The 12161-nt window shown below is 37.9% G+C and overlaps 1 protein-coding gene across 4 annotated transcripts in view; it reads right to left on the minus strand.

The window, feature by feature from the left end:
• Window positions 1-12161, minus strand: part of ogfod3 (2-oxoglutarate and iron dependent oxygenase domain containing 3) — a 101753-nt gene that overhangs the window by 78676 nt on the left and 10916 nt on the right. For all 4 annotated transcript variants that reach the window (XM_061967240.2, XM_061967239.1, XM_061967241.1 and 1 more), the window contains exons 3-4: window positions 10683-10758; window positions 10517-10559 (exon numbers count right to left, since the gene is read on the minus strand). In XM_061967240.2, the coding sequence (XP_061823224.1) occupies window positions 10517-10559; window positions 10683-10758 (119 nt within the window). The remainder of the gene's footprint in view (window positions 1-10516; window positions 10560-10682; window positions 10759-12161) is intronic.

Below are 12161 nucleotides of genomic sequence, written 5' to 3' on the forward strand. Positions count from 1 at the left end.
AGTTTGGACCACTCCATCTGCAGTCCCTTCCAAGGTTTCACATTGTTCCCATTGTGTTAAGGTCTTTCTTGCCCTGATGTGGGATCAGATCCGAGGATGTTGTTGTGGTTTGTGTAGCCCTTTGAAACACTTGTGATTAAGGGCTATATAAATAATCTGTGATTGATTGATTGATATTCATCCATCAACTACCACATTGACTGACAAATAATACATCATGACTTTTAATGTGAGCGACAATACTAGTGTTTGTATTTAATCCACCCATCCATCCATTTTAAAATAGGGTTGAGGTTGATAGTGTAATTTTTGCAAGAATCTGTGCTATGATAGTTTGAAAGTTAAGACACTAAACCAATGTAACTTATAAGATGTAGGCATTCATAGAACTACAATGGCTGATTAATGCAGTCCCTGCTATCTGGAGATTTGGCAATTTTTTGTTTTAGTGAAAGAAAAAAGGAACATTGGGTATTACACAATCTCATACAGCATATATTACACACATATCTTACCTAGAAGACTAGATCATGAACAAGAAAACAACTTTTTGAACTGTAAATGTCAGGAGGTTCAAGGATAGCACAGGGATTTGTAGTCAACCTTTGTAAGAAATTCAAATGTGTTCAATAGATCTTGTATTGCAGCCAAATTCAGCAAGCTTCAGCAGGGAAAAGAAACTGGCTCTAAATTGCAAATGTGGTATTCAATACACTATACTAGAACTGAAAAATAAAATGTCAATATAAAAAATTTCAAAAAAGAAAAGTTGAAAACAACAAAACCACCACATGGATTTAACTTGATGACTGGAAATACGATTATGGATGGTAGTGGAACCAAAAAAAGAACATAAAGGCAACCAGAAGCAAGACCAAGCGGACAAGCTACTTGGGGAGACGGGGAAGACTATGTCGTCGGCCTGCCAGTGGATCGTAAATGCATGGGCTGATATATCAGTCTCAACTGCGGTCCGAGCTTTAAGGAAGGCAGGAATTGTCACTGAACTGCTAGACAACAGCAGCGACACTGACTCGATTAATGACGACTTCGACGAAAAGGAGCCGGGCATGTAGGATGCCGTATTCGCCCAACTGTTTAATTCGGACACTGAAAAAGAAGAATTCGAGGGATTCGTGGATGAGGAATAACTTAATAAAGTGAGCTGTACATGTTTATTTTGTGTGTTGTGTTGTGTGACATTAACGTTTGAGCAACGTTGAGTTATTGATATATTGTTATTGCTTTGCACTATTTCGAGAGTTACTATATTGTGATTGAACTAACGTTTGATTTACCGTAACAGTATCAGACTGTTTTTTACATGTTTATTGAATCGAGGAAAAGTTCCCCTCCACTATGTGATATAAATGTTGCACTTGTTAAAAGATAAACGAAATACCACGTCACTAACTTTACCTCGGGGAAAATAATAAAACAGCTGTTTATTCATTTTGGGAGTGAACAGAGTTGTCAGAAATCAGGTTTGTAATCTATTAATAAAGTTTGACTGACCTATCTGACTGTTTTGTTGACATTCCCTTTAGCGCAGTTCCATCTAATGGATGCATAACGTAACCCCAGCCTCTACTGTAGCGTCTATTCGATGCGCCTTATAATGCGGTGCGCCTTATAATGCGGTACGTCTTATATATGAACAAATTTTTAAAATAGGCCATTCATTGAAGGTGTGCCTTATAATCCGGTGTGCCTTATAGTGCAGAAAATACGGTATATAGACAGTTGGGTAACCAAATTTAAGATTAAAATTATAGATAAAACCTAACTAAACATTTTCTACCAGCTCACAGATCTGGAGGGCGTTGTCTTGGAAGAATCTAATATGTTTTTTGGTTGTTTTTTTTTTTTTTTACAAAATCCAAATCGTAAATAAAAACAGAATACAATGATTTGCAAATCAATTTCAACATATATTCAATTGAATACACTGCAAAGACAAGATACTTAACGTTAGAACTGGTAAACTTTGTTATATTTTGCAAATATTAGCTCATTTGGAATTTGATGCCTGCAACATGTTTCCAAAAAGCTGGCATACTTGGATATAAAAGCAGCTTCCATGAAATGCTAATTCATTCACAAACAAGGATGGGGCAAGGGTCACCACTTTGAGAACAAATGCGTGAGCAAACAGTTTAAAAACAACATTTCTCAACGAGCTATTGCAAGGAATTTAGGGATTTTACCATCTACGGTCCGTAATATCATCAAAAGGTTCAGAAAATCTGGAGAAATCACTGCACGTAAGAGGCAAGACCCGTGACCTTCGATCCCTCAGGCGGTACTGCATTAAAAACCGACATCAGTGTGTAAACAATATCACCACATGGGCTCATGAACACTTCAGAAAAGCGCTGTCAGTAACTACAGTTTGTCGCTACATCTTAAAGTGCAAGTTAAAACTCTACTATGCAAAACGAAAGCCATTTATCAACAACACCCAGAAACGCCGCCGGCTTCGCTGGACCGGACCTCATCTAAGATGGACTGATGCACAGTGGAAAAGTGTTCTGTGGTCTGACGAGTCCACATTTAAAATTGTTTTTGAAAACTGTGGACATCGTGTCCTCCAGACCAAAGAGGAAAGAACCATCCGGATTGTTATAGGCGCAAAGTTCAAAAGCCAGCATCTGTAATGGTATGGGGGTGAATTAGGGAGGGTAACTTACACATCTGTGAAGGCACCATTAATGCTGAAAGGTAAATACAGGTTTTGGAGCAACATATGCTGTCATCCAAGCAACGTCTTTTCCATAGTTATTTCAGCAAGACAATGCCAAGCCACATTCTGCACGTGTTACAACAGCGTGGCTTCATAGTAAAAGAGTGTGGGTACGAGACTGGCCTGCCTGTAGTCCAGACCTGTCTTTCATTGAAAATGTGTGGCGCATTAAGAAGCGTAAAATACGACAACGGAGACCCCGGACTGTTGAACAACTTAAGCTGTACATCAAGCGAGAATGGGAAAGAATTCCAACTGAAAAGCTTCAAAAATTGGTCTCCTCAGTTCCCAAACGTTTACTGAGTGTTCTTAAAAAGAAAGGCCATGTAACAAAGTGGTAAAAATGCCTCTGTGCCAACTTTTTTGCAATTTGTTGCTGCCATTAAACTGTAAGTTAATGATTATTTGCAAAAAAAAATTAAGTATCTCAGTTCGAACATTAAATATCTCGTCTTTGCAGTGTATTCAATTGAATATAAGTTGAAAGGATTTACAAATCATTGTATTCTGTTTTTATTTACGATTTACACAACGTGCCAACTTCACTAGTTTTGGGTTTTGTAAATCACACTCAAGCTCAAAAGTAAACAACTGCACAAAAATATGCCCTTAGAAAATGTGGTGGAATGGATGCCTATTTTTTGGAAATTTGATGAAAAAACAATTTTGGAAAATGTAATACTGTATATTACTGAACATACTTGGTTATGTGATCCCTATGTCTTGTACTGTCATGTATTTTAGAAACATATGTGAAGATAATGTACAAGCAAATGACAGATACTTGGTAAAGATCTTATGAACAGCAGGTAAAATAGCTATGAGGAACTGGGGAATGGAGGACACCCCTAAACAGGATCAGTGGACTCTGATGTTAGAGGAAATCTATCAAATGGAAGCTGACACCACCTGCAACTGTGGAAGGCTGAATTCAAGGGGACATTGATTAAATGATCAACATTTAGTATTAATCAGTAACAAATACAATAAGGAAGACTGGATTTAACAGCAAAAGTTAAACTATTGATAAACTGCTAAGAAAGAAAAAAACTTGCATAGTTGCATTTTTGTCTTTTGGTTATCTGTTTGTTCTTGTTTTGTCAATGAAAGAGAAAAAAAATCTATAAAACTGACACCAAAACACTCCCCAAAATATTTTGTAGACATATATGCGTATCGATTTGACGTTCAACATTAGGTATCCTGTACCCTGTGTCAGTAACTCTTGAAATCAGTATAGTTCACTGAGCGTTCACTGAGAGTTTGAAGAAGAAAATCATTATTTTAACATTCTTAATAAAGTTACATTAAAGAACAACACTTGCTCAATTCAACACATGCTATAAAAAAACTGTTTATTTGATCCTACACTTTCTTCATCTATAACTCAGTCAATGTATTATCCTAACTTCTCTTTTTTGCAATACAGTTAGTGTGCTTTTGCTATTATATCCCTATATCTTTACACAACAAATGAAATATGGTAACACAATTGAAGAGTAACTCATGTGAAATGATTTGTGGTTCAGAAAGTGTTTTGCTTTATCTAACATTCAGACGTATTTAAAATTCAGAAAAAAATTTTATGTAAGAATTACAAATTTATTTTATCATCTATTAACATGACACAAATATGTCTTTTCATACACCCTGCCAATGTCTACACAATTTATCTGAGTTTCAGTGTATTAATAGTATTAAAGCTTCGCTAATCTTCTCCCCTAACCAAAACAGAGCCATGTCCCAAACAAATAAAACAGATTTTAAGTATTTTGTGGCCTTGCAGTTATTTATTTTGTATAAAATAAACATTTTTGGTCCTGGGATGAACCCCTTGGGTACACTGCAAACTACTGTATATCCAAGCATCATGATGTATATTTTCTCAGCATCACAAATAGCTACCTGTTCATTAAATAGCCACAGTCCAAAACCATCCCCCTTATGCAATAACCCTATTGTTGATTAACTTCTCAATAATACTGGAAAATTGTCAAAGCAAGGAAGCCGTTGAGTATTGTTCAATTTTCTTATAATTTGTCTGTAGATGTTTTATATTTGCAAGATAAATTATTTTCTCTTCTGTCATTTCACTGAAGAACTTTGAATTCGGGTTTCTGACTATTGTATCATTCCAGTCCTTAAATGACAAGGGATTGAGGATGTTTTTTCCAGGTTCTGTGTAATCTATCCATACATGTTGTTGGTTTTAGAATTTTCATTGATAGAATATTGAGGATAATAAAAATGAGAGAATTCCATAAGCAAGAGCACTTGTGGACAAACTAAGCAAAACAAATCATGCAACATTTTTCTGGCTAAAGAAGCCAAAATACATACCACCATTTGTTCTTATGTACTGTATGTTTTTTTGTCTTCCATATGTTTCCTTCTCTAGCATGTCAAGACTGGCAATTACTGATGTGGTAGCCTCCGTAAAGTTGTTTTTTTTGCTACCTCCTCTTAAGTCTTGTACATCATTCAGTACGTGTCCATGTACTAAATTAGTCCGATTGCACAAATAGTTTGGCTCTAAATAAGCATCCTACAACCCATGTAAACATTTAATCCGATTGTGTTCGGTTTTGAAAAAAACAAACTAACACACCTGGATTATGCGATTGGAAACCAGGGGCCGTATTTATCAAGCGTCTTAGAATTACTCCTAAGAAGTCTGCTAAGAGTTGACTTATGAGTAAAGAAATTATTCGCTGAAAGCTGCACTTAAAAGTTAGTTATCAAGCGTCTTACTCACACTTTCAGCGAAGTGTAGGACTGAATCTTAAGTGTCACACTCAGAGCTGAATTACGATTTTACTATGTGCCGTAAACGGAATTTTAAGTGACGTCATTTGTTTCCATAGAAATGACCAATCACGGAAAGGAAGCCAGCTACCTGCATGAATGCAGTTTGCTTCTGCTGAATTATCCGGGGTGTAGTTGGAAAGTCAATGAAACGCATGACGAGGTGAGGAGCAGTAAGGGCCATTATTGTTTCCATAACAATTCTGCTTACTGATGGTTGTGATGGCCCCAAATCATCAGCGTTATACTGTTGCATTTTCCCAGTGGCGAGATATCGAAGCATTGTGATGACCTTTAGTTCTGCTGTGAAAGCTCTGCTGCGAGATGTTGCTGATGAGATGACGCCCCTTATTAAATCTGTGACAAAAATAATACCCGCTCTGTCTAAACGATACCGTTTGATCAGCTGCTCGTCATCAAACAAAGCCAGGACATCCTTCCGCTCCCTGAACGTTCGGGCACGTCTCTCTCACCTCAGTGCCATCCCCCGCTGGCAACTTCTAACCACTTAGGACACCTCTGAAGGTCTCTTAAAAATCGTGGAGAGTAGAAGTGATTCTTAAAGGGGAACATTATCACCAGACCTATGTAAGCGGCAATATATACCTTGATGTTGCAGAAAAAAGACCATATATTTTTTTAACCGATTTCCGAACTCTAAATGGGTGAATTTTGGCGAATTAAACACCTTTCTATTATTCGCTCTCGGAGCGATGACGTCACAACGTGACGTCACATCGGGAAGCAATCCGCCATTTTCTCACTTTCGTCGGTGTGTTGTCGGAGGGTGTAACAACACGAACAGGGACGGATTCAAGTTGCACCAGTGGCCCAAAGATACGAAATTGGCAAGAAATTGGACGAAATTTGTTCAAAATACGAGGGTGTGGGGAAAGCCGACGAAATGGTCAGTCGTTTGTTCCGCACACTTTACCGACGAAAGCTATGCTACGACAGAGATGCCAAGAATGTGTGGATATCCTGCGACACTCAAAGCAGATGCATTTCCAACGATAAAGACCCTAGCTTCCCTGGCCTACTGACATCAACTCCAAAACTGGACAGATCAGCTTTCAGGAAAAGAGAGCGGATGAGGGTATGTCTACAGAATATATTAATTGATGAAAACTTTATTCATTACTCGCGGTTTTACGTAAATTATTATACATAAACTGTGTTTACCAATAATTTAGCTTAAAAACATTTATTTTTTTCAATCATTCGAGTACATTCGGGTAGTCTTGTTTAATGCAGTATTTTGTGTCTATTTAGGTATGGTTGCGATAAGGTGGCGACTTGTCCAGGGTGTACCCCGCCTTCCGCCCGATTGTAGCTGAGATAGGCTCCAGCACCCCCCGCGACCCCGAAGGGAATAAGCGGTAGAAAATGGATGGATGGATAACCTGAGTGCTGAAATCGTGGAAAAATATATGTTCTTAGCGCGCCTGAAATGGGCTGTCTGCACTCTCAAAGTGCATGTTGTTGCCAAATGTATTTCAGATGCTGTAAACCTAGTTCATAGTTGTTAGTTTCCTTTAATGCCAAACAAACACATACCAATCGTTGGTTAGAAGGCGATCGCCAAATTCGTCCTCGCTTTCTCCCGTGTCGCTGGCTGTCATGTCGTTTTCGTCGGTTTCGCTTGCATACGGTTCAAACCGATATGGCTCAATAGCTTCAGTTTCTTCTTCAATTTCGTTTTCGCTACCTGCCTCCACAGTACAACCATCCGTTTCAATACATGCGTAATCTGTTGAATCGCTTAGGCCGCTGAAATCCGAGTCTGAATCCGAGCTAATGTCGCTATAATTTGCTGTTCTATCCGCCATGTTTGTTTGTATTGGCATCACTGTGTGACGGCACAGGAAAATGGACGGGTGTATATAACGATGGTTAAAATTAGGCACTTTGAAGCTTTTTTTAGGGATATTGTGTGATGGGTAAAATTTTGAAAAAAACTTTGAAAAATAAAATAAGCCACTGGGAACTGATTTTTAATGGTTTTAACCCTTCTGAAATTGTGATAATGTTCCCCTTTAAACTTAAGAAAGTTGATAAATAGCTTTTATTCTTAAGTTTGAGAGTAGGACTAAATTTCGCAAATTCTCAGGACTTATGTGTAAAATGGCACTCTAAAACGCTTGATAAATACGGCCCCAGTTCTCTCAAGGGGGTGTGTGCCAGGTATAACCCAAAAGCAGATACCAATTAATAAACACATAGCAACAATTGGAATGAAGACGATAATGTTTATTTGGTTTAACAAAATAAAAGAACAGAACATTTTGAAGTGCATCGATGGTAGAAAAAAGAAACAAAGATTTATTTAAGAAAGTAGCTATAAGGAAATGTAAAATGCCATCTTAATTCGGACACGCAAACTAAATACAAATGAGATTAAAGGAAATTAAGTTAGGTATATTACAAGACAAATAATAAAGCGTACACAAACCTCTCCATGCTGCATTTGTGCACTCCAAACTGATTAACAATAACTCTGTATTCCACACAACTGGCAAGATAGTCCAGAACAATAGCAACCTTCATCTGGAACAGTATCAGACGGGGCACAAACGGTCTTACTTCAGATTTAAAACTCCTTCCATCAATTCGCAGAGCCTTATGAATGAACCCTGAGACATTCAAAAGTTTTGTTTCCATTATTCACTGCCTGAAAATTCCTTCGAAAAAAACTGTCCCGCCGGTCTTTCTTTGCATCGGACCTGCATCTGCTCAGATTCACTTTTTGTAGCAGTGTCATGTTAGTTGCGCAATCCAAGATCATTTCTTGATGCTGTCTGCTATTTAACATCAGCATAGCCATTAGAGACGTAATATTTCTAATCTGTGTCAATATTACAGCGGACATCAGGTACAGCAGAGCTAAACTGTGGATTTGTAAGGAGCCGCAGATGCCTGGTGTGACGTCATAGGTCAACCGGAAAAGCAATACATGTATCTGCGCTAAAAGGAAATAAACGCTGCCCAGTGTACAGTAGGCAATAGACCAATAGACCAATAGTCGAATTAGAAAGTATGTATGGACACTGGAACTTCTCACACAAGTGTGAAAATACAAAAAAACTAAATATTTGAGAAATCAAACTAGTTTAGTGCTTGGAAACGTAGTGAGTGATGTTCCCTCTGACTTTTTTTGTCTGTTTGGACTCTTTGCTGGGTCAGAAGTTTGTTGCTGGTGTAACATTTCACTTTAAAGTTCATTAGCAAAAATATCTGAATATCAGTAAACTCCCTCCAAACACTATTTAAGTCAATGAAATAAGCATGCAATCCTTTGATTCTGGTCAAGATCTGTGGTCAGGAAAAGCACCAAAATAGTGCAAAACACCAACAGCAATACAGAGCTTAGGCAGTAAGCATCGGTCACCTTCGAAAGACTGTTCTGAATCTGAGGAAATGTGTGTTGGTCACCTCTTATCTGAGGTGGTAAGTATCTCTTGCTTTTTGTTCAAGGATGGAGTGTATATCGACAAGAGGATTGTAGCAGTCTCCACAATAATGCAGTCGCTGAAGACAGAGCCAAAACACATAATTTACCTGTCTGTTCCCACCCTCTATGGTCGATTTGAGTTGTGACCAAAAGGGCAAGGCTGCAGATACAAGCAGCTTAGAAAAATAAGGTTCTTCTGCAGGTTGTTTGGGCACACCCTTGGAGACAAGGTGGAATCTTGCTCACAGGATAGACTCTGAGTAGAGATGTTGCTCGAATGTGGAGTCAGTTGTTGTTCGGGTAACTACTAATACCAATGCATTTTTGTAATATGAACGCATATATTTTCACTATTTCTGTATTTTGTTATTACAGTATGCTGTTTTTTATTTTATTTTTTATTTTTATTGTATTTGTTATTCAATTTTAATTTGAAATGTGCACTACCTTGCATTCAGAGGACAGCAAGTAAGAAGTCCATGTACAGGAAAATGTGTTTCTTACAATGCAATGACAATAAACTTGAATTGAATTGAATTGAACCGATTGTAGCGGAGATAGGCTCCAGCGCCCCCCGCGACCCCAAAGGGAATAAGCGGTAGAAAATGGATGGATGGATGAATTGAATTGAATACAAATCGCCTCCCTAGAGCGCTTTAGATAAACATGTTGTTCAGGAGATCTGGAAACACACTCTGGTGTCTTCACAGAGCAGCTAGGGTTTAAAAGGTTTTGGAATGTACATACTTACCTGCAGTTTGATTGTCGCTATCCCCGCAATCCTGCATTAGACATTCTTTAAAATTCTATAATAGGACTTGTCTGTATCTAATAGTAATCACTAAGGGTTTAGCATAACTGATAGTATATACGTAGGTTCACTCAGCTAACAATCCTGCATCCGGTGTCAGATCAGAAGTCAAAGAGATAAACAGATTGTAATTTCTTAACTCAGTTACCTCTACCATCATGCATGGGACAACATTCAAGATTATTTAAATTATTAGCACATTGAACCTTAATTCCAAAAAGTTGAAAAATACTGGTTCAGGACACTTTGGTCCTCTTTAATGCTGAGCTTTAAAGAGGACCAAAGCTACCTATGACAGATGGGTCAATCAAAAAAATGTTTTAACACAAAGCTATAATCCCAACTTTTAAAGCTAGTAAACTGCTAATAAGCACCTTTAGGGTCGACATCAAGATCAAAATAGAGAGGTTCTTTTTTTTTTTTTTTAGATATAGTGTAATAAATAACCCCCCCAGATTTATAGAAAAAGGAACTGAAAAATACTATGTGTACAGATTTAATCAAAAAACAGTGATAAAGACTGGAGCCAAATCTAGTTCCATTACTCATATGCGGAGCCTAAAATAACGCAACAATAACATTTCAAGTACATAAATTATGAAAAGAAATTCACTGCCTGCGAGACAAATATTAAAAAACAGTAGAGAGGCATGCTCGCTGCCCAATCATTAATAGTTCCCCTTGTTTTACTTGGCAAAATACTCACTCCTCCCTCTGATCCAGCCAGCTGTAGTCCCCTCTCAGCCAGTCTGTGCCAAAAACAGATTTAGAAGTGATTCACTAAACTCACTGAGCTCGAAGGCAGACAGGCAAAAAAAAGAACTAGCAAAGAATATAATATATATACACGTTCCCTATTTGACAGTATTCACCTTCTGAGGACCTGAACTTCCTCTATTGTCACCACACCGTCTGCGACAGCACGCCCACACTTCTGAGGTGTGCATCCTAGGAGGAGAGACAAACAGAGAGGAGTTGCAAAATTAGTGAATTTTATGTACATGCAATTTGAAGTGCAGTTGGTGCGCAGAAATAATTATTTTCAAAAGTGTATGCAGTTTACAGTGTAGGAATTGTTTTCCAAGTTAAGTCACAAAACTGATCATTGGCAGTAGATCGGTTCAAAAGAATTTGCTTTGGAGAGGAGTCTCAAGAATGAGATTTGCTGTACAACAGATTTTAGACAAACATATGTCAATTTGAATACACTCCTGGAGAGATGCTAATGTGCTTCCTGAGGAGGACTGAGGTGCCCACAAGATAATTAGTCAGTGACAGTCTTCCTTAAAGAGGTCATATTATGATTTTTTTTCTACATCTAAAACACTTTATTTTGGTCTACCTAACATGTAATGGTGGTTCTTTGGTCAAATTTTGCATAGCTTTAGTTTTACAGATCATCTTTAAGCCGCTTTTTGACCGTCTCTTCAGGATGCGCCGTTTTATGGGCGGTCTTATATACCTGCCGAGTCCTCCTCTAGGCCAAGCCCCCTTTGACTGCGTCTTCAACCTGTAAGCCATGTTGTAGTTTTTAGCGCTTCCATATGGAGTCTACTGACAGATATAAGTTACAACTATACGCTATTTTGTATTAGAAATGGCAACAGTGGAGGATGTATGTGTATGTAAGAGCTACTATGGCCCCACAACACAAAGATAAAGAAAAAGAAGGAACTTTGTGACTACGACGCCTCTGAGTTGGTAAAAGTTTTTGCTAGATTATAAATCATGCCTCACACTTGTATAGTAAAAGGTTATGGACATAAACCGAGAAGTTGGTCAACTTTGAAATTTAATTTCAGTCTGAAAACATAGCTTGGAAAACACGACGACATGCTCATTTTCTCCCAACCTTTTTTTATACCTGAGGTGTGAGAATTGTGAATAATTCATCATCTAAGCGGGAAACAAGTCTCGTGCTGAAATATGTAAACATCCCATCAGTCGGTATCCAACTGAGAGCGGACATTGTACATAAAGTGACAGTTGTATTATGTTCGTAGTATGTATTTCTTGTTTAGCATTTAGCAATACTGCTACATAATGCTTAGTGTCCACTGTCCAGCCATAGTCAACTATACCTGGATCTGCAATAGTGTATATCATCTGCATCATCTGAAAACTTGTATGTCATCCTCAAAATATTTTGGTTTAAAAACATAAGGTTCTGGATCATCCTTCGTCCAAAGTAGTAGGTGTTGACTCTCATGAAGTCTGCCATGATTAGCACAGTAGTAGTTATTGTTGACGTAAATAGCGAACGTTGTGATCCGCTCTGTATAATCAATGTTTTAAATGACCAAAATACATAACTATTACATGTTATTATGAATGGGCCTGTTATTACATGA

This window comes from Nerophis lumbriciformis, linkage group LG11 (genome assembly GCF_033978685.3).
Source record: "Nerophis lumbriciformis linkage group LG11, RoL_Nlum_v2.1, whole genome shotgun sequence".
Classification (NCBI taxonomy): Eukaryota; Metazoa; Chordata; class Actinopteri; order Syngnathiformes; family Syngnathidae; genus Nerophis; species Nerophis lumbriciformis.